The sequence below is a fragment of the Bombus vancouverensis genome, chromosome 6 (assembly GCF_051014615.1).
Source record: "Bombus vancouverensis nearcticus chromosome 6, iyBomVanc1_principal, whole genome shotgun sequence".
Taxonomy (NCBI): domain Eukaryota; kingdom Metazoa; phylum Arthropoda; class Insecta; order Hymenoptera; family Apidae; genus Bombus; species Bombus vancouverensis.
Window position 1 is genome coordinate 17,417,699 of NC_134916.1, and position 27,814 is coordinate 17,445,512.

At 36.5% G+C, this 27,814-nt stretch overlaps 4 protein-coding genes and 1 long non-coding RNA gene across 9 annotated transcripts in view; 3 read left to right on the plus strand and 2 right to left on the minus strand.

The window, feature by feature from the left end:
* LOC117159776 (dual specificity tyrosine-phosphorylation-regulated kinase 2) overlaps nt 1-12,189 on the plus strand; it is a 55,637-nt gene extending 43,448 nt beyond the window's left edge. The window contains exon 2 of the mRNA XM_033339919.2: nt 117-12,189. Coding sequence (XP_033195810.1) covers nt 117-1,256 — 1,140 coding nt within the window. The 3' untranslated portion in view covers nt 1,257-12,189. The remainder of the gene's footprint in view (nt 1-116) is intronic.
* On the minus strand, nt 8,760-16,356 carry LOC117159798 (uncharacterized). Its single transcript, XR_004464629.2, has 5 exons — nt 16,268-16,356; nt 15,465-15,892; nt 15,026-15,347; nt 13,383-14,895; nt 8,760-13,273 (listed from the first exon to the last, which is right to left on the minus strand). It is a non-coding gene; the product is annotated as an uncharacterized LOC117159798 (long non-coding RNA).
* LOC117159816 (uncharacterized) lies at nt 16,290-18,956 on the plus strand. 2 transcript variants are annotated; one of them, XM_033339971.2, is made up of 8 exons: nt 16,290-16,427; nt 16,951-17,133; nt 17,222-17,408; nt 17,483-17,611; nt 17,678-17,863; nt 17,938-18,202; nt 18,302-18,488; nt 18,566-18,956. In XM_033339971.2, exons 2-8 carry the CDS (start codon nt 17,007-17,009, stop codon nt 18,640-18,642), a joined length of 1,158 nt encoding a protein of 385 aa, XP_033195862.1. In that variant the 5' UTR covers nt 16,290-16,427; nt 16,951-17,006; the 3' UTR covers nt 18,643-18,956. The 2 variants fall into 2 exon arrangements, with proteins under 2 accessions (XP_033195862.1, XP_076475327.1); XM_076619212.1 differs by having other exon boundaries at nt 16,293-16,436.
* LOC117159818 (small ribosomal subunit protein mS37) lies at nt 18,790-23,506 on the minus strand. 3 transcript variants are annotated; one of them, XM_076619214.1, is made up of 3 exons: nt 23,369-23,506; nt 19,134-19,266; nt 18,790-19,059 (listed from the first exon to the last, which is right to left on the minus strand). In XM_076619214.1, exons 2-3 carry the CDS (start codon nt 19,261-19,263, stop codon nt 18,827-18,829), a joined length of 363 nt encoding a protein of 120 aa, XP_076475329.1. In that variant the 5' UTR covers nt 19,264-19,266; nt 23,369-23,506; the 3' UTR covers nt 18,790-18,826. The 3 variants fall into 3 exon arrangements, with proteins under 3 accessions (XP_076475329.1, XP_033195866.2, XP_033195865.2); XM_033339975.2 differs by lacking the exon at nt 23,369-23,506 and adding an exon at nt 19,751-19,907; XM_033339974.2 differs by lacking the exon at nt 23,369-23,506 and adding an exon at nt 19,441-19,738.
* Zw (glucose-6-phosphate 1-dehydrogenase Zw) lies at nt 20,347-27,814 on the plus strand. 2 transcript variants are annotated; one of them, XM_033339967.2, is made up of 7 exons: nt 20,347-20,537; nt 25,080-25,204; nt 25,403-25,770; nt 25,861-26,459; nt 26,553-26,758; nt 26,844-27,004; nt 27,086-27,814. In XM_033339967.2, the coding sequence occupies exons 1-7, from the start codon at nt 20,522-20,524 to the stop codon at nt 27,174-27,176; spliced, it is 1,566 nt and encodes a 521-aa protein (XP_033195858.1). In that variant the 5' UTR covers nt 20,347-20,521; the 3' UTR covers nt 27,177-27,814. The 2 variants fall into 2 exon arrangements, with proteins under 2 accessions (XP_033195858.1, XP_033195859.1); XM_033339968.2 differs by lacking the exon at nt 20,347-20,537 and adding an exon at nt 23,496-23,631.

Here is a 27,814-nt window from a genome sequence, read left to right on the forward strand (position 1 = left end):
TAAACTGTAATAATCACCGGATCATTGACAACCAGTCTCATAATCGAAACGCATTATTGTATAAAATATACTCTCGCTTAGTTGATGGTTAAAACCTGTTTCTCTTTATGTTCCAGGTGATAGACTTTGGTTCGAGCTGCTACGAGAACCAACGCGTCTACACGTACATTCAAAGTCGCTTCTATCGCGCTCCGGAGGTGATCCTTGGCGCTAAGTACGGTATGCCGATCGACATGTGGAGCCTCGGTTGTATCCTGGTGGAGCTGGTTACCGGTTTCCCATTGCTACCAGGCGAAGACGAGGCGGACCAACTAGCCTGTATCATCGAGTTGCTAGGCATGCCACCGCCTCAGCTGTTGGAATCGGCGAAACGGCGCAGGCAGTTCATCAGCTCGAAGGGTTATCCGCGCTATTGCACCGTTATAACGATGTCCGACGGATCGATCGTATTGAACGGCGGTTTCTCCAGGAAAGGCAAAGACCGTGGCCCACCGGGTTCCAGGAATCTGAGACAGGTGTTGAAAAATTGCGACGACCCGTATTTCCTGGATTTCATTCATCATTGTCTCAAATGGGACCCGGAACAACGGCTGACACCTGGCAAAGCGTTGAAACACATATGGCTGCGTCGCAGGTTACCAGAGCTTCCAGAGAAAACGAACGACGCTCTGCCAGCGTTGCCGGCAGCCTCTGCGCCGCCTACCTCCGCTTCCGGCCTTCGTACTTCCGCGTCCGGTAGGAAGAGCTCGACCAAGTCGAACACCCTGCAGACCAACAATACGGAGAACACGAACAAGGTGAAACAGTTCAACGACATCTTCCACACAATGTCTACCATTTATTCGGCGCTGCAACGTAACGACGGTACAAGAGCAAGAGGAAAGGGCCAACCGGTGGCAACGAATCATCAAGCGGCAACCGTCAGCAGTCATCCATCTTTGAACTCTATTAGTGGTGACGCTAGTAGTAGCGGCGGTGGTGGTGGTGGTGATGGTAGCAGCAGTAGCACTAGTGGTGGTCAACAGCAACAGCCTCAGCCGCAGCAACAGCAGCAGGCACAGCCGCAGCAGCAGCAGCAGCAACAACAACAGCAGCATAGTCACCAATTGCAAGGAAAACAACAGCACAACAATGGTTCGCACGGCTCGCACGGATCTCACGGTTCTCAAGGATCCCATGGTTCTCATGGATCGCACGGATCCAACGGATGGAGCATATCGTTCCTCGAGTGGCTGGAAACGGTGGACAATGATTAGCAAGGACATTCTCGAGGAACCGAGACGATTCGTAAGAAATACGAGGTCAGCCTTACTACCTTTTTCTAACACGTTTACCGTGTGATCGATACCGTGATCGTTGGCCTCGTGTCTCGTTGGCTCGTCGGATAATCGTCTGTCTCGACGGTCGTCTTTCGACGCGTTGTCACAACTCGTTGTCGAACGATACCGGGATGTACTAATGGTGTTCCTGCCTGTGGTAATATATTCGCTCGACGAGACAAGATTCCTCGGAGTCAAAGGAGAGAGAGAGAGAAAGAGAGAGTAACAGAGAGAGTGGCCTCGTCTTCGACCTCCGGATACTACTGTGATCTACGCGATATGTTACTGCAAAAAAAGAAAAAAAAAAAGGAAAAATAAGAAAAAAAAAAGAAAGAAAGAAAGAAACGAAAGAACTGGTGAAAAGGGCTGAAGGGACTGAAAAATCGATCGCGATACCTCGAATCATGTACCTCGCCTAGCTTGGCGTTGCTCTCCAATTTGCTTGTCCAGGATCCGTTTCTCGTCGCCGTTTGCTCGAGAAAAGGTGGCGTTGCACGATCTCGGTCGCGTTTCATCGAGGACGATTGCTTTTGATGTTCACTTTTGTGGTCGACCACTCGATACGATTCGCAAAGATATCTCCCGCTGTGTGTGCGTTAACACGTTACGTGTATTCGTTCGTTCGTATCTTCTGCGTCGCGTTTGCGTCCTATTATCGTGAAAACAGGGAGGACGACCACCGAGGTTATTGTGCCAAGGGAAGCAGGGGAACCAAAGATTTGCGCCACGTCGATGAATCGATTCTCCGAAGGTGAGAAGCGGTAGTCGAGAGGTTTATTCAGTTGACGCGCGACCGTTCTCTATGATACCGAGGAGGAGGGTCGCTCGGCGAAGCTCGTTCGTGGATATTTAGGACGTGGATATGTAGACATTACCGAGGCGCCGCAATACGAGGACCTTTTCACGTTCAACTAAGAAATCTAATAATCAAAGGGCATGTGCCTCGCTGAATAGATCGATCCGAGAAGCTTTTTAGGTCAGAAAATTCCTCTGTAATACTATCGGTATCGAGCAGAAGGGAAGGTTGATTTTCCCTCGGGTGTGCCAGCGTAATTGTTGATTAAAGGAGATCAAGCTTGTCTCCTTCGGCTCGAGCCGAAGCATCGATCAAACGGGACACGACGATCGTGAAAATGATGGATGCTGTTTTTCCAAGAACACGAAGGAACCGACGTCGATATCGAGAAAAAAAAATTCATAAGATACAAAGGCATTAGCATTCGCTACGCGTTTCTTTTTCTTCCTCTACCTTTTTAATGTAATTTCAATTTCGTTCTCTTTCTTCTTTCTTTTTAACGTGACATTCGAAGTAAGCATTTTAGCCGCGTTAAATTACTTCGAGCGAAAGTGCCAAGCTTGATCGCAAGTTCCTTTATCTTTTTCTCGCCTAAAAAAAAAAAAAAGTGAATAAATAAATAGACTGCGCGTGAACGAAAAATGAGCTTCTCGAAACAGACCAGTATTCTGACGATAATACTTCGAAGACGTCTAATACCTCGAAGACGGATTTTAGAATCGGATCCGCGCTTCACCTTTGAACTTTCGTCTCCTTTGTCCGCAAGCGTGAACTTCCAATTCGAAGACGAACTTTTCCAGCTCCGCTCATTAAAATCGGTCTCTTTCAATTTCTACCAAATCCTCACTCCCGCGAAATACTCTTGCGATCGACTTTCCCCGCACCATACGCGACAACTGCCCCGAATCTCGCATTACGTATTCGTTATTCTCTAGCCGTTTATCAGCATTTATATTCCGATTGTTCTGGAAAGCGGACAAAGAAAGACTCGAAAACGGTAGCTCGTGGCAACGAGAGCTGTTCGTTTAATCCTGCATTTCGTAGCGTAAGCCGTGAAAATGCATTTATCGCGGGGAATCGCGTCGAACGAGGATTCGGACGCGGATGCGGAAACGGATTCGCGAGCTTCGAGCTCGCCGCTCGAGGTTTTCTTCCCTCGTCTTTTCATGGAAAAGACGCGCTTTGCAATTCGATATCGTAGCGGCAGATAGCCCGACTCGTTCTAACGGCAGATTTTCAAAGAAAATTGCTACGAGAAACGATGGCGGGCACCGACGTGCGCGAATCTGCCGAAGAAGATCCCGCTCGTATAATTCGGTCGCGACCCTGGCACAAAGCGAATTCGTGGTAATTTTAGTTTGCTCGTTGAACGCTTGATGCGTTTCACGATATCGGCGAAAACATCCTAAATGGAAGGACGTGCACGAGATGTGGACGAACGACGATCAAAAGGAACGAGGAGACAGCGCGAGGATAACATACAGAAAACGATAAGGAGAGAGAGAGAGAGAGAGAGAGCGTGTGTGTGAGAGAGTGAGAGAGTGAGAGAGTTATCGGGATGGCGAACGAGACGAGAGAGAAGATGACTATAAATTAGCCAACGATGAGACGAGTTATAATGTGACGAGTTACGAAAAGATAGAACGAGAAGCGTGTTTGATAAAAGAAACGAATTGTGGGAAGGGTGGGATGGGTGGGGGGATATAAGCAGCGAGACACGGGGTCATTAAATCGTGATATTGAACAAGATATCTTGTGATATGGAATTTAGGTGTACTGGGGTTCACGTTGATGAACATAGATAAATATAGATATATATATATACATATATATATATATAAAATGCGTCTATATATTATATATTATAATACGTTGTAACGCTGATTCAGAGAGGAAACGAAAAAGGCAAAAATATCGCTACGATTATTAAAGAAATACGCGCGTAGTGAGAAGTAGTCAGCTAAAAGAAAATAAAATGAAACGCGTTACAAGGAGTGAGAATGAACAAAAAGAAAAAGGGAAAAAACGGTTTCGTGGAACGTTGCACGATTATTATATGTGTACGTATGTAACGATATCTTTCAAGATTCTTTTTTTCCTTTTTATTTCTAATTTCTTTTGCGATTACGAATCTTCGTTAGCCCCCTCCTTTTTTTTTTTTGCTTTTTTTATTTCCTTCTTTTCGTAGAACGTACCGTTTCCGATTAATTTTGTCCGAGAGAGAACGTCCACTCGTCTTTTCTTCTCTCCTGTCTTTTTTTTCTTCTTTCTTTTTTTTTTTTTTAATCCTTTTTTCTTTCGTAACGCGTGTACAGCATGTAAAGGCTCGTTCATTCGCCGGTCGAGGAACGCGGAGGAAACACAAGCATCCGCCAATCGATCTTTCGTGGCCGCGTCGGATTTTAGTTTCACCTGGATTTTTCGCGTTACGTTAGCGAGCAACGTATCCGCGCGTGATCCAACGATCGATCGTTAATACCACTGCCAATACCTTCCTACGTAAGTTCGGGCTCTCGTTTTCTCGTAGATACACGGAAAAGTGATCGCATGTATTATTTACGATCCTAGTCTCTTGCAGTGAAAATTTCAATAGCGTGTCCTCGTCGACGTCGACGTCGTCGTCGTCGTCGTCGTCGTCGTCGTCGTCGTGTTCGCACAAGGATTATCGTAATGAACGCGCTGGGCATGCTTATGGGCCGTGTGTGTCATTGTTATAAATAATAGGTAGCATTTTCACACTTGTTCGTATAAGAAAAAAGTTCGTATAAAAAAAAAAAAGAAAAGATAAGAAAAAGACAACTGTATAGACGCAGGTGAAACGTTTACCATTTGCTCGAGTTTTGTTTTATAATATTAACCAGAGATGTAGGTCGCTCGAGTTTTTACCTACGATTTAATTTAATCGATCACTCACTGTGCTTTACTGTGATCAAAACGTTGTCCATATTCGTTGTCGGTGCAAACTTCGGCTCAAACTAATCATGTGTATACATTACATTATTGACTGATCTCGAAGAAGATTGCGCAGAGAAATTCGTTGAACATCCTGCTTCTCTTCTTCTTCTTTTTTTTTTTTTTTCTTATTTTTATTTCGTTTTGGAAAGAAAGAGAGAGATATACCTATATAGATATACGATAGCTATAAGCGATTAGGTCTCTCTAGGTTCTTCTTCGTACGTTGTTTTCTCTTCTTCTTTCCTGTATTTTTTCCCCTCCTCTTCTTCTTTTTTTCCTTTTCTTTCTTGTTTTAATTGCTTTCTTACTACTCATGCAACGCGTCCCGACGCCAATGAGTTTTAAGCGATCGCTTTAGGCTTATAACGTATACACGGCCGGGATATAAGCGCGGACCGTTCCAAGGTCGAGGCTTTAACTCAAGGCAAACGAGGGTGTGTTCCGATTGTCTGGAAGGCGTGCTCGAAGATTCCTCTTCTGGTGAAAAAAACCCGCGGAGGAAAAAAAGAACCAGATACGGACGATACGTTTTCGTTGCTCGCGCGCTTCGCTCGTACTTTGTATTTCCTTTTACATTGCTTCGTTGAATTCTCGTGTTCGATGCAAAACGACGAAACGAAAAATCAACACTACCGATCTGCCTTGACCTTCCATAACCGAATTTTTCTTTCGAGAAAAACGATGCTGTTAATTACAGATTTCCGTTCTTACCGGAACGAACCAAGAATCGTCCACTGTCGTAAATGGATCGTTCGACAAAATATCGATATCGCAAGCATAGAAAGAAACACGTAGCGAGATGAGAACGATACGAGATAATTGTTGAAACGTATAAACGGATGAACGTACGAAGAATGGTCTCTCGTAAAGAGTAAACTTGGAAATTAATTATCATTTTATCTATTTATTACTGCGACGTTATATCGGCTTGCCCGGAAGACTCGTCCCGATTTTTAAGGAATTTTTTCGCCGAGAAACCTAAGAGGCTTCGAAAGAACGACATATTCGAGTTGCGCGATAGACAGAGAAAATCCATGGAAGAAAATTGTATTTGTATAGCGTGATAAATATATATCGAATGGAAATGTAAAATCGGAACGAGCTTCGCGGACGGCTCGATATTTCACCGATATATCGCGCCAACGTTAAACGATTTATTTATAACAGTAACGTAACTTACAAAATTACCTATCGATATTTTTATTTTAACTACCGACTGCTGCGATATCACGCTTCGTCGATACGTTGCTAAACCCGTGCCGAGCCGCGGGTTAGCGTATTTTATTTATAAAATAATCGTTCCTAAAATGCTAAGTTAAAATTCAAATCTGCAATTAGCTTCGATCTCTTCTTCTCGTATGTAATTCAAATTCTGGCTATAGAGGGTTAAGGATACTCTGCCTGTAAACACGGAACAATACGTACCTATAGCAGCGATATCTCTAAAAAAAATCCGAAACGAGACAGCCTTTTAAAGGACAATGAAACGCGATTCTTCGCGAATCAAGCGTTATTTGATATCGATGTATCGTATGTATAGGTGGTCGTCGGTGTGCTCGATAGCCGGACGATGAATTTCCTAAAAGGAGCCCGGCGAACATCAAAGCTGCCTATTAAAAATAAACGCTGTCACGGATTTTCACGATATTCACCTGGCGGAAATGCATATTAAAGCTTAACAACCGGCCACCCCGTACCCCGTGTACCTATGTATCGTGTCCTGGTATGCATGCATCTCTTCGGCTTGTACGAACACGAAAATATAGGACGCTGGGCGTTTCAACGCGACAAAAGAGCCAACCAGGGAAAAACGGTTCGATCGGACGAAAACGGAACACGGAAGGGTCGATGAATTTTTGCACGTTGGACCCGATAGCGTTCGCACCGCGCGTTTCCGTCTCTTTGGGACCGAATGATTTAACTCGCGGCGAGAGCAACGAAAGTCGAGGAGAGACACCGCGGCTAAAGCGTAAAGCCGAAGTTGCTTAGAAACGGCTAGAATACTTGGTAGTAGGATACACTTTGCGAGAAACGTACTTTGGCGAATCGCAGCGAAGCGGAGTAGACGACAAAGATAGAGAAAGTTTGGAAACATAGATCGAGGAGAAGACTTTCTCTTCGTATGGAAAATCGAAACGGCGAGATCGAAAAGGAAAGCAATCGATCGTTGAAGAACGAAGAACCTTGTTTACCCCGGTTTACTCGAATCGTTGTATCCGTTTGACTCTGCTACAGTCTTCGAGCGTTTACGTTCTGATGTCAGTCCCGTTTCAACAAGCAGAAAAAGCTTTGGCAAGTTTGGTGGAAACTCTGGTATCGAATTGAAACGAGAAATCCGGCATATTGACGATGATCCTTGGTGAAATTTAAGAAATCTCTCAACGATAGCGGAGAAGCAGAAATTCAGAAACATCGAGTCCGAAGAATGTAGCAGGGTCGAAAGAACGTCGAAAAGGTGTTGTTCAATCGAATAGGTTAGTAACACCGTGTTAAGTGCTTTTATTATGCGTCTGCGTCGCGACGCGTATGTAATTAGCATATTATGGTACAACCTCGATGCATGGTGGATGATATGTACATACAATGTATAATACATAGGACAGTGTGTTGTACAACGGTATATTTTAATATTCATATTGGAAGAAAGTCGTTCGATAGAGAAGACACGGTCGAAACAACGACACGAACGTTATCGGTCGCCAATCTCTGTACAAATCGAAAATTATTGATCTCTAGTCTGTCTGAGCGTTTGTCTCTGAATTATTCAAAAACGAAGGCGAATATCTCGTGAATCGTTAATCGAGAACGTTATCGAATAGAGGATGAAACAAAGTTTCATCGAGGAAAAATAAACCGATGCTTATACATTGTACCGTTCGATTTTCCGATTTTAACAAAAGGGCCTGTAAGAACGTGAAAGAAAACCATAAACTATAGAGGGGAAAAGGGAAAGAAGGGAGGAAACGCACGATAAGAAATCTTGCCAAGATTATTATAATTGAAAAATAGAAGCGAAGAACACGATAAGTCACGTTTCCCACCTTAATGTATTCTTCCATCGAAGGATATTTCTTGACGTAACGTCGAAATATCGAAAGAACATCGAGGATATTGAAATATCGTTTGTTTCGACAATTATACTTTTGGCTGAACGTGACAGATTCTTTTCGTTAAATTTTATACTAAAATATTCCTTTCCAATCAACTTATCGTGTCACATACTTATCGTGTTTCTTTTTCTGTGATTTCTAATTAGATACTGCCATAGTATTTCTTTCTAAAATTTGTATATAATTCTGTCAATTTTAATTCGGTAAATTCGATCAAAATACGTATACGTTTTAATATACGTATAATAATTTAATAATTTATATATTAACGCGTAAGAATATCTCAAGTCGGTGGTCACGCACCGATACTTCGATATTTGTGGAAAATTCATTTCGTCGTCGAGCAAAAATCATGGCAGTTAGTTTGTTAATTAATACGTACATATCTGCGTACATTCGTATGTTATAAACGTTTACGCGCGCGGTAATTAGGGGATTGGCGAATTAATCTCCGGGGACGTGGATTTATCGAATTGATCAGCGCGGCGTGGTGGCTTCAAGTTCGTTGAACGCCGGCTGCCTCGTTCCGTGACCTTACCTCTTTCCGATCTCGCCATTCCGGTGAATCTCCGTGCTGCCTCCTCTCTTTTTCCTCTCTTTTTCCTCTCTTTCTCCCTTTCGCTTGGCCAGTCGTCATCGTTCGAAAAGTGAAACACGATTGGAATCTCGATCCGTTTTACTCCGCTTCTAACGCGCGTTCCCGCCGCTATAATCGAACATCTCCAACGCGAACGTCATCGTTCATCGTCGTCGTCGTCATCGTCGTCGTCGTCATCGTCGTCGTCGTCGTCGTGTTCGAGCGCAATGCCGATTCCGTGATTCGTATAAAACGAATCGATCGTAGCGGCGAAACCACGCTCGTCAGGTGAAAATTCGTGTTGTTTAGCGACGAACCTTGACGCAACACGCCCAACAGCGTTTACAAAGGGCTCGAGCTACAAGAAGTAATAAAGTAATCGTTAAGCGAATAGTGGTAATCGATTATAAGCTGTAATACTAGGTAAGGAACGAGTGGAACGGGAGACTAACGTTAATCGAATCGAAGTTGCACGAAGACGAGAAACGAAAGCGTGAAAGAAGAGAAGGAAAGGAGGAAGGAAGAAGTAGCAGGAAATAAGCGAAAGGAAAGAAAGAAAAAAAAACGAAAAAGTCCGGTAGATCGTAGATAGTTCCGCTGATATTCTATTCCTTTGTGTCTTCTTTTTTATTTGTCCTTATCTTCTTTTTTTTATTTTCTTTTTTTTTTTCTTTTTTACCTAGCGACGAGAACGATGTGTTCCGATGTATATTTATTTTAACTCGCGTCTCTCTTCCGGAGGGAACGACCAATTGATCGTGCGCCGTAGCGTATCACGACTTTTATTTCGTGTCCAACGAAGCGTGCATTTTTATTCGCTGTGAAACACTGCCTCTCGCCGCCACTGTGTGTTTTATTGGCCGAACAAGCATCGCGCAGATCGATTGATTTTCACGGGTCGGTCGAACGCGACTTGAAGATCCGTCGTGAAAATAAAAATGAGAAAGGAAAGAAGGAGAGAAAGAGGAGGAGGAGGAGAAAAGAAAAAAGAAAGAGAGAGAGAGAAAAACGAGAATCCTGGCGGCTTTCCCAACGGACCGTATCGCCGCGTGTTTGCCGCGGTCGAACTAATCCGTTTGCGAAAAAGCTTTCCGGCCTCGTAAACAAACCGTTTTCATATGAGATATACGATAGCGACTGGAACCGTAGAATTTTAACAACACGCAACTGATTTTTAATCTCTGCATGCGCGTCGATCAAATCGATATCGGACACGTATCTTACTTCTTTGCTCTGTATCCTCTCTCTCTCTCTTTCTGTTTTTTAATTTTTTTATTTTCTATGAAAAAACTCGTTGTACACAGGATCGACGAATGCGCAAAACGATCGTGTCGATCGGCTGGATAAAACGCACAGTACGCGCGAAGGTAAGATCGATAGTCGTACAAACAAGATTTCTGTGTCTGAAGAAATAAAGAAGAAATAGAAGAAAAGTATGAGAGAATAGTAGAGCAACGAGCGAAAATAAGTATGCTGCCGATAGAATTTCGTAGAGTCATCGTAAAAGACACTTTAGAAGACGTTTGTACGATGAAAATGAAAAATACTCTGTACAAAATATATATGTTATATATATATACATATATAAATATATATATGCGCGTATATATATATTACATACACACGCATATGCATAAATATCCTCCCTCGATTTAACGATGTTGTTTTTCGCACGCGTACGTTTCTGCACGCAACTCTTTTATCCTTGTATCCGCGGATCGTTTTCTGAAAGTGGTACCATTCGTTCCACGATAATATGTATTTTGTATTATCGTTCGTTTTTAGTCAACTTACTACCCGCTTTAAGGCCTTTTCTATATTTTTTAGTCGCAGAACGCTCGCCGTTAAACGCGCGAGCGAGAGCGAGCGAGATTATTTCGTTCGATCATGTGCCGCTGCAACGGAGAGAAAGAATTATGGAAAAAGTAATGAATGAGAGAGAGTATGCGAGTATGTGCGTGTATTATGAGTGTGTGCGCATGAGGAGAGAAAGAAAGGAGAATAATAACGTCTTTCACGCGTAAAGATATTTTAGCCTGTCATCGTTCGCGCATCAATTGTACCATACAACAAAACAAATCCCTCGATTCGTGCGTTTTCATCATTGCGTTTACACTTAATTTTAATTGAATCGACCTCTAACGATATCTATGATCGTCTTGTATTTGATTGTGTACCTCGATTTGTATATATATACATATATAAAGAAAGATAAAAAAAAAGATAAAAAAAGGTGAAAATAAGAAACGAATCGTCCCTCATTGAATGGCGGACGATCTTAAAACGAAAAGTGACTGACTTTAGTACCTCTACGATATTACACCCTTTACTTATCGTCATTGCGATCTTCTACTTTCTTTGTTTTTTGTTTTTTCTTTTTTTTTTTTCCATGAACGGATCGTCGTTCTCATTTCGTGGATTAGTTGCAGCGGCAGCTTAATAATAACCATCCCCATCGAGCTACTGCACGCTTCTGATAAGTCCTGTCTCGAGAGAGTATGCGTATGAACCGTCTTTTGTTCGTTAATTTGTTCTCTCCACCCTGTGCTTCGCTCTACCACAGATAGATTAGACTGCGGATTCTTATACAATTTCACGTATTTACGAATACACCCGAAGAAATGGAATCTAAGTAGCAATTCGTTTCACTCGTTAAATATCGTAGCTGGTATTCCGCTTTGCAGACTTTGCAGACGGTTTCGTGCTTTGTATGCATTCTACGCATCCTTCGGTACGTTCGGATTTCACCTTCAAAGTTCACCTTCGTATAGAAAATAAACGCATAATAATCCGCAGCCTACGCGCGATTAAGAACGTTAAGTTTCGTAGGGTAAAACGTGATTTCTTAAGCGGCAATGCAAAACCTTTGATCTCTGACACGCGCGCATACGACGTTATAATAGATACGCATTTGGTGCGCGCGCGTACACGTACGTGTAGATAAAAATACGTTAAATTAGTAAACGAAATGCGGAGAATCATGTTCGTTTGTTGCGTCCAGCATCTTCTTTTTTTGTTTTTTTTTTTTTTTTTTGTTTTTTTTTTTTTTTGTTTTTGATTTTCGACCCCTTTTCTTCGCGCTCGCCTGTTCCTCGAGTACGAACGAACAGGGGATGGAACCAACGCGTCGTTGTACGTCCTCTCGTCAGGAGAACGCAACTTATGCATATAGAATATACATGAATGGTACGATTCGAGCGTTTACGATGATTAGACGTGTAAATGGTGTAGACGCGGTGATAAACACGTGGGATAGTTATTATAAAATGTCTTGTCGCCACATTTGTCGGGAAACCCCTGGAAACCTCCGATACACAAGCGTACTTGTAACGCGTTCTCGCCAAGAGTCACGAGAACGAGAAACTGATTTTTTAAAGAACTGCTCTGACTTGATTAATAAGAAACGAAATAAACGCTGCTTGAGACAGTTAACATCGGCTATTGTGACCTTTTTTTCTGGATTTTTTACTTGTGTACTTTTCGATGGTAGAGACAAGAGTAGAATCCATACAAATGTCATACAGTTTCTCACGAAAGTATTTGAACGCTTGTAGAAACTTTTGCGAATATACTGGTCTACCTGCAACGAGAATATCGTGATCATATTGCTTTGATGAACCAAATCTGAAATAAATGTGTATGTATAGAGGCCACAAGATACACTCGTCATCAGTGCAAAGATATATTTCACAGAGATGGCAAAAGTATGTGAACAATGAATTATCAGTTATATCAAGAAACTTGAATATTCAGTGGTAACGTCTTCGGCACTTATTGCGTATTCGAGACAACTATTCATGCCGTGCATTAATTTCTCGCCAAGCTAATGCTCCCGGCGAATGCGTTAGAATGTCTATGCTTGTAAATTGATTTCAAATTTTGCAGACATAATAGCATAATTATAAATAATATGATAACGTTGGTGATTCGTTACAACGTCAATGAAGCTTCGAAATGTTGTATACAATGCACATATACGTGAAAACTTTTTATATATGCGTCCAAATGCTTTCGTGTTCCGAGGAGAAAGACGCGCCTCTCGTTTTCTTCTTCTTTTTTCTCCCGTTATTGTAACTCGTCCAGAATTTATGGATCTGCTTATTCGCACCGGAGGAAAGAATCAGCGAAGATGAGTTTTATGAAACGTTGCCTCACGGCACCGTTGAATGAATAAAAAAGAAAGAAGAAAAAAAAAAAGCGAAGAGACGAGACACAACGTCAAAGGTTCCGTAACATCCGAAGAGATAAACGTTGCGTCGGGCTTTTTGCCAAACTATTAAATCTTCATTGTACGTCATTGACGCAAATTTCCGTCTGAAAATCAGAACCAGCCAGCGAGATCACGGTACTCCAAGGCTATCGTCGAACTCCGCCGTCGTTAGTCAAAGTTCCTGTCTACCATTTCGAAACATCTGACAAGACCGAAGTTTGATCGTTTTCTTTCTGCCATCTTTGTCTTTCTTCCTTCGATGAAAAATATTCCATCGTTATCCCATAACAGTGTATTTCGCTTGGACTACGAGAAAGAGGAGAAAAAATAAGAAGAAAGAAAAAATAGGAAGAAACTCGTACGAGAGACGAACAATTTGCTTGCTGGCTGAAAGCTCGTTGAAACCGACCCATACCTCTTGTGGTTGAATAGAGAAGAAGGAATCATTGAAAGACTCTCGAGTTCGAATAGCGTCAATGATTCCTTAGTGTTGATCGTTCTAGTCCTTATCCCCTTTTAGTTCCTTTCCGCTCCTGTACTCACGAAGATAGGCTTCTCTTCGATTCTTTCAGATCTAAACAACTGGATGATAATTATCGTGCCTGACGGAAACACAAGCTGCGTACTTAGACGTAAGCACCAACAATCGAATCTGATAACAGGTATGTTTATCGCCCTATTAAGTTTATTGAATTTAGGTCGCTATCTCATATCCCAGCTAAACATATCCAAGCGCAAAAGATTTTAACGAAGAACAGATTCAGAATCTCTTTCGTGCAAAGATGAGGCTCCCCAGGATTCGGATTCATCGTTACAATTTTTCAACAAAAAGTGGTCAATGTAATAAATAAAGCTAGATCGATACAAGGAACCTCGTTCAAACAAATCTAATTACGGTAGTGCCACATCGACTGATTAAAAGTCTGCTTCGTTAAGTGGTTATTTTGTTATCTCTATCAGTTCTTAATCCTGATCTTATGATGCGATGCCTTTTAATGTTCTGCGTGTAAAATAAATAAATGTATCGAGTATCTGTGCGTCTCACATCTTGAGATTTGCTAGATTTATGGCTCCCCTGATAACTGATCGCATAATATCCCGAGTCACGATTAGTTAACGCAGCGTAATACATATGTACCTAGTACATATGTGTACATATATGCATACTAATTCCAGGCTCATTCCATCTTTACAAATATCCAAGTACCATTACTGACTACTTCAAATTACCATAATATGAAGTATATCGTGAAGGATCCGTGAAGAAATCTGAACAACAGATCTAGAGTTAATCAAATCCCTACGTTAAGCCTCCACAAATTACCAATAATACTTTTCTTGTTATTTAAAGTTGCATTCCGCAAACAGTTGCACTGTCAGAGTACTACTTTTTCATAGCGTACGTGTTATCCTCGTTTTTTTTTCTGAAAGCTATTTTAAAGGAAACATTTTAAAGACTGTTAGCAACTAGTGTAGTTTTTTCATGCCACTCGTCGAGATAATCGCGTACCCTGACCTCCGATAATTGATACCAATCATTTAACGGAAGAGTGGAAATTATAATACATACAGCGATGTCCTGTATAAGAACGTCGGTCAAAATTCAGAAATGCACGTTGCGAAACAGCGAGCTATCGAATTACGATCCGATTGTTCCGGTAGGAGGCAAGAGCTAATTAATCAGAATATCGACAAGCGTCTCGTTTTACTTAGCTGCTAGCAATTTCTGTTAAGCGAGTCGTTAATCATTGACACTCAACATAGGTCGACATCGATTTTTTCCCGCGTCTAAGTATGTCACACTCGCAAAATGTATTTTTATCACGATCAGAGCGTTTCGATTTAGAGCAAAGCCGGAGATCAGGAACGAGCGTGTCCGCATTGTTTTGGTACGAGATTTGCTGGACGCGGGAAAATTGACTGGGAATCTGGAACAGATATAAAATCGCAGTTATATGACATTGAATGCTTTTCCGGGTTACATTTATTTTTAATCTCACATGATGTACAGTTTACAATAGTGACGTCAAACAGGCTTCTTATACTTCCATTGATTACCTTCTCGTTTTGCTCGAACGCAGTAATAATTCTCTTGCTATTCGTAATTTTTCTACAGAAATTTCTTATCTTTATCGTGTTCGATGCTTCGTTCGACTAGTACTCTTTTATGGTAGATTTCGTTAAATGATTTTGCAGTATGTGCATTGAGGTTATTACGAGGATGCATCATTTTATCGGTTTCAGAAAATATTTGTTTGCGTTTCTTTTAGGTGTATGCGCAGAAATATTGTTCATTAGTAGAACGATATGTGTAGACATTGTTCGTGACATACACAAACACTATCAACTTATATTCGCTGTTTTATGTCTCACTATGTACCTAACCAATTAATACGAATTCGATAATACGAAACGCAAATTAATAACGTTGTTTAAGAATTAGCTAAATTATTAAATGAAATAAAATGTTGATACAAGATCATTTTTTCTCTCAAACCTTTTATATGTTACACAGCGAATTACTGTTGTTGAAATAACGATCCCGCGAAATGTGTCCGGTGCTCGCCGGAGAATAAACCGGTCTTTAAGACGCGAAAGAGAAGATCGAACCTGTGTCACTGTTCCTATCTCGATACCGACCACTTATTTTCGGTCCGGCCAAATTCAATGGCAAAAGATAGTGGCTGATTGCCAGTCTCGCTGCTGTAACACGTTGTCTTCTCGAAAGCCTCCTTGGGAATCGCGTATCGTATACGAGACAATGGATGAAACTGAGATTAGATGTATCTCACTATTTGCAAAACACTTACTAGTTCCCATTTTATAGTTATTTAGTATCCAGCTATTTACAGCTATTTAATAACATTTTGTATGTTAAACCTTGTTACTCCTCTTTGTTTCTTTATCTGTAAGTACTGAAGCTTCCTAGTTAGAGAAAGATTATGAGATTAAGATTTAAAACCAATGTTCTAAATTTAAAAAATTGTATGATCTATATGATTAAATATATGTCTATCTGATATTAAAATCTAAGAAATATATATAAAGTTTAAAATTGCAACAAAATGGATAATATGTACCGACATTTCAAAGTGATAATAAAGTCGTGTACAAGGTGGCGCGCAAATCAGGAATTGCGTCGTGTTACTGAATACAGTATAGCGATCCGATAATTGGCCACGAGTAGAGTTTTCATTTGGCCAATTATAGAAAAAGGTATATTTCTAGGAAATCTTAAATGTTTCTCTCCTCCATTAAGCATGAGTGAGATGCGTAAATTTTACATATTTGTATACGTACATAACATTAGAATTTCAGTTCACGTAGCTTCAAGAACTGGTGGGGATAGCAATGGCCACTTAAAGGAGCAAAATTCCGGTCAGTTAACCCGGCAGTACTATATTCTATGTGCAGGCACTTTTCAGCGAGGATGGTAACGCTATTATAGTGTATGTTACAGGTTCGTATAGTACGTGTCACTAATTTTAAGCTCTCATAGTCTCAAATATTCGCTATTTAAATAAAATGCAAAATATGGAGCGTGATCAGTTTATGTTAAGAGAAAAGTAAAAATAACATAAGTATTTTATACAATTTTATTAGTTAAATTATTGAAATTTTGGTAAACAACAAATTTAAAAAGGCGCCATAATGTTTTAGCGCCTCCAGCCGTTACAAGTAGGAATGTTTGCTTTCATTGACATTTAATTTCTATATAAAATTTACTCAAAAGTTAAGTGAAAAGTATATTTTTAAAATTTTATAGTTGTTAAGAAAAGGATTCTGCATGTTACAAAGTGAATTCTTATTTATTTTTAATGTATGTATTAATGTATGTGTACTACGTTTGACTACAATTCAACATTTGACTACCTGATTAATATAAATGCTAGTACAGCAGTCAAATTGATTTACACAAATTGGTGCAAAAGAATAGTAATGCGTAATTAAGACTTGTTTGACATGTATATTTATAATTTTAGTATACATGATGTACTGCTGAAGCAAATACTGAATTTTAAAAAGAAAAACGTACGCAATGTTAAAAATATTAAAGGAATATAAAGTGACTTTTTTTCTGTTCCTTCCTATTTCTTTCTTATTTGCAATTGATGGAAGTGCAATATTGAAAGAATTAGGAGAAAAACAGTACCAAATGATTAAAGGTATATATTATTTAATCCTATACATAAAAACACATTTGTATCTTATAATTGATTATATAAATTATGTTATTATTGGTATTATATATAGCAAAATCTTCCTTATCGCAACATGGGATTTGTTGGCAGACTGTTATCAATGCAATAAAAGTTAGTTGTGATAAATTAAACGATCAAGAGCATGCTCTTATTGCTTTAAAATTGACAAATTGTTTTTTAGACGACTCTGGACATAAAACTTATGATTGTCATCTTATTGATGCAGAAAATCAACGCCGGTAAATTTATTATACTTTTTAATATATATACATTGACTTTATTACATTTATTTAATAATTCATTGGTTTTACAGTAAGTGCATTAATAATATGTCAGATAGGGCATTTAGTGTGTATAATGAATTTTATGTGCACACTACACACATGTGTTTTTATTTAAATTATGAAGCTTGGCGAGCTGAAACTGACAATACCATTAAACAGTAAGTTCTCTTATGTTTAACCACTGATATGTTTTGGAAAAAATATATTATTTTCTTTTATTATAGATTATACCAAGTTTCCACTCGGATGAGGGAACAATTGTTAGAAGCTTCGGAAATACAAGGAAACATGCTTGAAAGTCAAAAGCAGAGTCTACAAATGCAAAACAAGCTTTTATCTCATGGAAAAGAACTTGGTTCTGTATTAAAGTCTTCTTCTGAAAGTGTTAACAACCTGGTTAGAGATTTTAAGTAAGTACATCAAAGTTTTTTACATGTAGTAAATAAAATTTCTATCAATGATAGTCTAAAATTACTAATTATAGAGAATCAGCAAAAGATCAAAGAGAATTATTGTTCCAAATCTTTTCATATGTTCGCACATTTCAAAATTGGATTGTTGGAGAAGTCTCTTGGTTTCAGTCCATTATATATTACACAATCAGTTGTATTTTGTCTGCAGCGTTTAGTTCTTCTAAGAGAACTGCGGATGCTAGAATCACTCTCTTCACAATCCTAAGTTTAAACGTTATTGTAGAACGAATGTTAGTTCAATATTATGATAATGTGTATCATTCCATTGACAATAAGGTAATATAGATTTGGATTTATGAAAGTATTATTAATATTATTTTTTTTATACTACTAAACAGTAAACATAAAGAAATTAATTTTTGTTTTTTAATTTAGGACAGCTTAGTGAGTACAACATGGATGTATAGAAAAATAGCTCTCACTCTTTGTGCTATTACATTAATTTGTACATATTATTATTACAGAGATGAACAAGTAGAAAATTATAAAGCGTTAAAACGCATTGAACATCAGTTAAGTACCATACAAGAAACTACATCTATTTCTACAAAACATCCAGTCCGTACGTATTCTGATCTTCTGCTATAATATAAATTGAATACAGTTGATTAAAATCATTTTGCTTTTATCCATATATAGGTTATTGTACACGATTAAGTGTCAAACGTTTGCAAGCACAGGCAAATAGACAGACTAGTACAGAAGCTCTTTTGTAGTATAAATCAAATTAATTATTGCTTATTTTTATTATATATTAATTATTATAAATATAAATTAATTAATATATATTTACTAATATATTAATATATAATATCCATTATAATAGCAAAAACATGAATTTCATACAGGTGACAATAAAAGTATTTTTTTTATAATACTCTAACATTTTATTTAAAATCATTAAACAGTTGGATACATACGTAAAAGGTATGTAACCTGTTTACTTGTAAGATTTTTAGCATTAGGAGCAGGAATTTCAATTCTTTGTTGTTCCTTGTGTGTAGCAGCACTTGTCATATATTTGTTATAACATTCATACAAGTTTTTAATTTCTTTGTCACACGTGCCTTTTTCAAAATCATTTTCTTTCCAACATCCAAATAGTAATGTCATTTCATATAAACATTTATCCTCTAAAATACGTAAGAGCATTATTTATAATAGTGCTATAAAAAGATTTCATTATACTATGAAATATAATATTTACCAAGAGTTTTCATTGTGCCCCCACAAACTCTATTTTTTAATTTTAAAGGCATCACTTCGCTAAACGGCACTTTATTTACATTTTGAGCCGCTCTTGGACTACGTTTCAAATATATTGAGCTTAGTTTCATTTTCTAGAAATGAAAAATTATTAAATGATTATAAATATGAGGTTAAGAAATGTAAGGTTGAACTTTTTATAGAATTCACTAATTATTATTAATATCAACCGATACAGTATCATAACATTTCAAAAATCCTCTAAAAATACATTTTTAAGTAATTATTTCATTCAGTTAACAATATACCTTTGATATCACAATTTATTTAGAAGGAAAACGTTTCGTAACAGATGGCGCCTACCACTATCAAGGATTAACGAATCAACTCAATTGATAATAACTCATTGATTGCTAATAGTAGCACCATAATTTATATTCATATTTACATTATACAAAATTTCAATTTGTATATAGTTATTATAAATTAACTTCAAAATAACATTGTACAGGATGTATTTTTTTTTACTAAAATTTACTACGTTATACAATCTCTCCAATGAGACGAAGGAGCAAGTGTAAATAAAATTTGATTGCTGCGATTGCAACTATCGATTACCGATTAGTGAAAGTTGAGTGTCAGATTTTGTTTACGTTTACTGCCTCGTCCTGTTGGACAGATCACGATCATATTAATACGTCTCGATACCGAAGCCTAGGGAAAATCGTCTGAAAATTGAGTCGTGACTAACTGTGAAAGATAAACATGGAAGACAGGAAGGTTGTCGTTCTGCGCATGCTTGACATGCTGTGAATATCTCAGACAGAGACAGAGATACTGTACTCATCTCTGTCTCTCTCGTAAGAATGTAGACTTTGTCAATCTTTTATGTTGATTTTTCAAGAGTAGATACGGCTCAATTTTCAGATGGTTTTCCCTAGCAAGTATCGAGACCTGTTTATATGATTGTGGGACAGATTATATATTATTGTTAGTATATATATATACATCATAAAAAATCATATCCAAAGATCTTAATAATACTTAACAGTTAAGAAATAAAATGTTTATTTCTATTCCTTAAATGTTTGATATAAGAAGGCGTAAACTTCATATACAGAATAAGAGAAAGGAAGAAGAGCACGAGATTGGCCCAAAATAAGGGTGGCGGGGTACTGCAAGAAATAAGTTTACGAACAGGATTTTCAAATGCCAGTTGATCAGTTCATGCGTGAATCACCGCATTATGTTTTTCAGCGTAACCTTAATTTCGTGAATCTTTTATAATCACCTCGAAATACATCAAATAATTCCTGTAATACGCAACAGAATACTTGTGAAGTTGTACTTTCTATTATTTTACATTCTTTATATTTTCTTGTGTTTACAATGGAAAAAGTAAGAAGTAAGTTTTTCACTCATTTATATACTCATTTATATATTGTAAATTATCCACCTCTCCTTTATGTGTATATATGTTCGAAAATAATAATACTAAACAAATAATAATACTAAATTCATTTCTAAAGTTTTATTATATTGGTAATATTTCTAGTACAATTTTTATGAAATCGTTGAAGTTACTATTTTTTTGGGTAGTATATTTATATTGCAGGATCATACAATTAGATTTTTTTTCTTATAGCACGTTCTGATAAAAGATAATTAGAAAAAGATATTAACATTATGTTTATCTTGATATATTTACCAGCAAACCTTTAGTACATATGTATGTCTTAAACAGCATATTGTTGATTTTACTGTTTTATATGTCTTATATTATTATCGTTAAACATGCGTTATTGCAACAAATATTTAAAAATAAACTGCATCTTTTATGCGTGTGACATTCTATATTCCTGCAAGTCATTGTAAATGGATTGAAAAGTACGTCTACGACATCAATTTGACATTGAAAATTGTTGCATCAAATGGTACGGCCTATTACGAATATACGAATATACATTTTGAGTTATCTAATGTATTTATGTATCATATATTTATGAAACTGAATTGCAAATATAAAAATGTATCATAAACTTCACTAAAACATTAAAAACTGATTTCCAGAAATTTATTCGATATATTATTAGAAGGATTGATTCGCGGATAAGTGTCTGAAGATTTAAAAGAAATTAAACTACTTGAAGCAATGAGACTGCGTATATGGATCGCGCGACTTTTGTGTTACGTCACGCGTTACTGTTGATAAATGCGTGAAAAAACTTATCAGGCTATGCGCACTTAGATTAACATAGATGTGGAGTATTCTTTACGCAAAGAATATCGAACAGTGAATTCCATAACAACTTCATATCTTTAGAAAACTTTTAAATAAAAATCCGGAATGTTATTATTTAACATTTTTCGTAACTTATCTGTGAATTATCGCGAAGATTATAGTAGGACAACAAATCGTGATTTTCCTAACCTACAAGTAAATTACGCTACCATAAAATCGATCACTATTTTATGCAATGATAATAAAAAAAGGTGAAGAAAGATACTAGTACAAATAAATAAAATTTTTTTGTAATGTTTACGTAATTAAACGATATTTATATAGAAATTATAAATTTCAAAACAATAAATTTAAATTAAAATTCCACGATAACGTACTATATATTATTCTTATACTTCGGTATAAGATCATAGTGTAATTTTGGTTTTTATTTCTTAGTCATGCTTTTTTTTTTAGTCCGGATATTATGCGTTTCATTCACTACAATAGTACTTTTCTTATACAATATTTATATGCACCAAAGATACATAAACACGTTCAGTTTCTATTAAATTAACATAAAATGTTAATTAAAATCTTTGTATTCACAGCAATGAGAACGTCAGACTACCTTATCTATCTCACGGTGTATTAATCGAAGATTAAGTTTACGTCGTTGTTTTGATTTGTTTAGCATATTATTAACGTGTGTAAATTGTAAAGCTTGGTTATGAAAATGGTACTAGGATATATATCTTGTTTAACAAATCTATATATGAATACTATCAGAATTTCTGACATTATTCAAGAGCAAACGTCAACCAACTCACATAGGATATGACTATGACTCACTTTTTGTTGCAAAGTCATTGGCTCTTACGAGATTCACACGTAGCCATTTTATGTGTTCATATGCATGTATAGCACATACATACACGCTTTCACAGTAAATTGATGTCATGGAAGGTGTGTTGATCGTGACATAACTTTATTGACGTAAATAATTTTTTTATATAAGTTTACTTGAAAAACGAACTAAATAACAAAAAAATATAGAAATGATCGAAGATGTATGTACTCAAGTTACTACATAAGAATTACACCTGATAATGCATAAAGTCGTATTGTAATAATGATCAACATAACATGCCAATAGTTACTATTTATTATTAATGTGTATTAATGATAAAAAGTACCTTGACATTCAATAACGAATAGTTAGTTCGATATTGAATAATTAATTTTAGCTATTACTTTTTACATTATCATGTCCTTGATTTCTACTCGTAGTCTCTACTACGCACCGTCGCAGGTAATAGTAGGTACTCTCAGGTCTCTTAAATAGCAAAACTTAATTAAATAACAAGTTTTTTAATTCAGTCCCTAACATGTTTTCGTAACTATCATTCGAAGGAAGTTCGTAAATGTACCATTAAGACTAAGTTAATTAATAACCAATTGTTATTAAAAGCAGATAAAATTACATATTTAATTTATTAATTGTCCATATATTGAAGATATCAAATGAAATAAACTTATGATAACATGAATTTTGATTTGCGAGCTAAAAGGAAAAGATTGGAAATCTACTGTAACGAAAAAAAAGTAATATTATAATTATGTAATCGCACAACGATATGATATGTTGCAATTTCACTATGATTTATATTTGTACTTATCCGTTACAGTTACATGTGAAAACAGATAAGAAATTAGATTTTCGTTATAATTAACCATTTATTTTTTTTTAATAATTTTCTTATGCATAAAATACAAACTGTTAAAATAAATATACAGTTTAAGAGAAACCAACAGTAAGAATAGAAGAAAAGATAATACAAAAGAGTAAGAAACTAATTACAGAAAAACAATGCTTTTCGCAATGGTATTTTTCAATGTAAACATCCTAAAGAAATAAACGAAGAGTTTAATTTATGGTATGACCATAGACATTATATTCTTTCTATCGTTGGCTCGATTGAAAGGAATAGAAAAATACAAAGAATTTGAGATACCTTATTGCTTTATGGAGCTTAATTCGCAATTATCTTCGACCGACGTCCAGGTATGTTTCTGCTTCGAAACCTTGCATCTTTCCGAGGCTGTAAAATAGTGACTGTGTCGATCGTGAGTATCGTGACGATTAGTTCGAGTTAAACAGTTGAAGCGCACAGTGGGCTTTGGACGTTCCTCTTACTTCTGATCGGGTTACGTTTCCGGGGAAAATTTTGATTTTCTACACTAAGCTTTGTTAAGGAATTTTTCGTCAAAATGATGAGTAAGTTTTGTTAAAGTGCTTATGAGGATTATTTTCTTCCACTTTTTGTTATCGGTGCATTTTTAGAGGTGTGTCGAAATATGGCTCGTAGAATGGAATATATTAACCATGGATAAGCGATAAGGAAAGTAATTATATCGGGCTGTGTACATCTATTAAAAAAAAAAAAAAAAAAAAACGCTTAAGACAGAAAATTGTATATTTTCAAAGAATTGAAATTTCTTATTTTGCGTGAGATCTCAATGCTGTTGTTTACAAATAATCAATAAATCGATTGATTTGTGTAATTGTACGTAAAATTGTGACCGCAAATTGTGCTTCAAATTGGAGCCCCTGAGTTGAATGTGTACTTACATTATATAGAATATTAATAATATTATATAATTCGTATTTCTTGAATTCGAAAGCTTCCAGCTATTTTTTTTTTTTTAAATTACTTTTTGACTTTTTACAGATATTTTTCACTTTTATTCAATCCCATGTTCGCGTGTTTTGTGCTGGATAAAAAATGTTTTACGTTATGGTTAACTTTATTGTCGTTACGTAAGATTTGTGGAAGTTAATTTGAATAATAAACGTATATTTTTAAATACATATGTTCGGCATACATTTTGTATGTTTAGATATTCCATGGCACCTCTGCTAACACATAAGTTTTAATCAATGATGTTATCCTTTTATTCGTTCGTTTTTATTCCAATACACGATCGAATAATAAAATATTATAAAATTAAAAAATGTAACTACAATTTTCTACGTATTTTATCATAGCTTTTCTGCTGTGATTAGATTGTTATCCAATCATTATCAATATTTATCAATCTCAGAATCTTGCAAGCTCCCGTACAATTTCACTTTCGTTAGATAAAAGTGTTTGGTCAAGAGGACTATGATATGTTGGCTGATTACAAAGCTATATAATTAAATATTTGATTTAAAAGAAAGCAAACATTGAAAATATATATCAGCTTTTTAAGCTTATAGCTTTTATCAACGATAAAATCTTAAATAAAAATAAAATTTCACCTTTGTGACTTGAATTAGACTAAATTTTGTTATTTTATCTACACGTGTATTTAATTAATTCCGCTCTTTGAACTCGCGACAACAAGTATTTCAAGTTCCAGTGACTTTAAAATGACTTTGATACGTCCAGTTTCGTAGTATCTCTCATCCCTTCCTTTCAATTTGTCCTTCTTAAATTTTTAATTTTTCGATATTTCAATTTCTCTTTCTTTTCGCGAAATGAAATTGAATATTCCATTAAATATTCAACTTAAGAACGAATACGCTAAATTACGCGTGATGTTCCAGCAAAAATATATTTCGTGTCGTGGAAAGTTCAAATCAATTTTGACGCGTACCAACTCCACGATACTAATAGCTATTTTTAAATGAATTTGTCAGTAACACAAGTACTCTGTACGACGATCTCTTCTGTTTTACAGAAATGTCCACAGAGGAAAGCCTGCGCTTCATCAGGCAATCATTGAAATCGGATGAAATGGATCATCTTGAGGGTATCCATTTCGATAGATTGTACCCTCACGTGTTTGTTACCCTCGGAGCTTCTGTAAGTAGAGTTTTTCTTTTTAAATATAGCAATAATAATATGAGTATTAATTAAAAAAAATTATGATAAAAAAGATAACTAATAAATCCGAGTAATAATATATAGATTTTATAATAATAATATACAGATTTTAAGCTATTTTTAGTTAAGTTATTTACAGCAAAAAAGACTAACCGAGAAATTTCATGCTAAATTTAGGGCGATTTAGCGAGGAAGAAGATCTATCCAACGCTATGGTGGCTGTTCAGAGACAATCTTTTACCAAAACCCACCACATTCGTCGGTTACGCGCGCACAAACCTGACTGTGGATCAATTAAGAGAAAAGTGTCATCCATACATGAAAGTGAAACCAGACGAGCAGGAGAAATACGAGGAGTTTTGGAAACTGAATCACTATGTCGCTGGTACGTACGATTCACAGAAAGGATTTGAAGCGCTGAACAATGAACTGATGAAATACGAACAAAACTATCAAATCACTCACAGACTGTTCTACCTGGCCTTGCCTCCGAGCGTTTTTGAAAGCGTAACAATACATATTAGGAACGTTTGTATGAGTAAGAAGTGAGTTGTGCATATATTTCACAATTATCTTACGATTTATGCCAAGTTCGACGTCATATAAAATATACATGCATTTCTTTTCTTTGAAAGAGGCTGGACCAGAGTGATTATAGAGAAACCATTTGGTCGTGACACAGTTACGTCACAGTATCTATCCGATCACCTAGCGTCGTTATTTAAAGAAGATCAGATTTACCGTATCGACCATTATTTAGGCAAAGAAATGGTTCAAAATCTGATGACTCTGAGATTTGGTAATCGAGTATTTGGTCCAACCTGGAACAGGGATAACATTGCTTCTGTACAAATTACATTTAAAGAACCGTTTGGTACGCAAGGAAGAGGCGGCTACTTCGATGAATTCGGTATCATTAGGGATGTCATGCAGAATCATTTGTTGCAAATCCTATCGTTGGTTGCGATGGAGAAGCCAGTGTCTTGTCATCCAGATGACATCCGAGATGAGAAGGTAAAAGTGCTGAAGTGCATAAAGTCTTTGGAGTTGGAGAATGTTGTGTTAGGTCAATACGTTGGTAATCCTGAATCGACTGATCCTGATGCTCGACTTGGTTATTTGGATGATTCAACTGTACCGGCTGGTTCTAACACTCCCACATTCGCTCTCGCCGTGTTAAGAATTAATAACGAGCGATGGGACGGTGTTCCGTTTATCCTCAAGTGTGGGAAAGGTAAAATGATATAAGCGTATCGATTTAAAAAATGATTAATTTTTTTGATATATGATCTGTTTTTTTTTAACGTGGTGGTATATTTATGATTAGCGTTAAATGAACGAAAAGCAGAAGTTAGAATACAATATCAGGATGTATCTGGTGATATATTCGATGGAAAAGCGAAGAGGAATGAATTGGTAATTAGAGTACAACCAGGTGAAGCGTTGTATATTAAAATGATGACAAAGTCGCCTGGTATCGCGTTCGACATGGAGGAAACGGAGTTAGACCTTACGTATGGTTACAGGTACAAGGTAGGTTCAAGGATTCCCTATTTATTATGTTTGTGTGTATATAGAAACTTTAGAGATATTTCTATTAATACATGTGATTATGTAGGGCCTGAAACTCCCGGACGCGTATGAACGATTAATTTTGGACGTATTTTGCGGCTCGCAAATGCATTTTGTACGTAACGATGAACTTTCGGAAGCGTGGAGAATTTTCACGCCTCTGCTTCATCGAATAGAAAATGAAAAGATCAAACCTGTTCCATATAGGTAAGTTAGTCTTTCTGCCAATCAAAAAAGTATTTTTGTTTGTTATTTTTCTAATTAATAACGTATACTCTTCAAATTTAGTTATGGTTCACGAGGACCTAAAGAAGCCGATGAAATGGCAAAGACAAATAACTTCAACTATTACGGTTCTTACAAATGGGCGAGACACTAAGATTTTTGTAACATTAGTACTGTAAAATATATACATATACTATACAGATCGCAAAAAACTATACCACAAATCATCATCTGTAATCATTCCACGTATCGTACATTAAGGTATGTACGGTAATTTCCGAAATTTTATACGCACATTGTAACTAATTTATGCATTTAATTTATTAAGAAGTTGAATTTATCTATCTTTTGAAGCAGCCTTTAAGTGTAAAATATATTCTACTAGTTAAAGAGTGTGCAGATATTATCATATGTATTTGAAAGACTTCAAACATATGGTTAATATTTATATCAGAAGTACCTATGAATAAAATGTGATTGTTTCATTTTTAAACATATATCATTCCAGGAAACAATTTATAGTAGATATATAATGTTATATGTATATATTACACATATATTTTTATACAAGAAATTTAGCAATTTGTAGATAACTCTTTAAAACCTTTTCCAACCATTTAAAAATTACAACTTGTATGTAGACCATAATTTTATTTTACTTTTGACGATTTAAACATGACGCCAATCACATGAAATATCCTGTACAGTAAATAAAATAACATAAATTATGTGGTACTTTGCGTTGAAATTGTTTAAATATACATTACAATAAATAAGTAAGAGAAAGTTGAA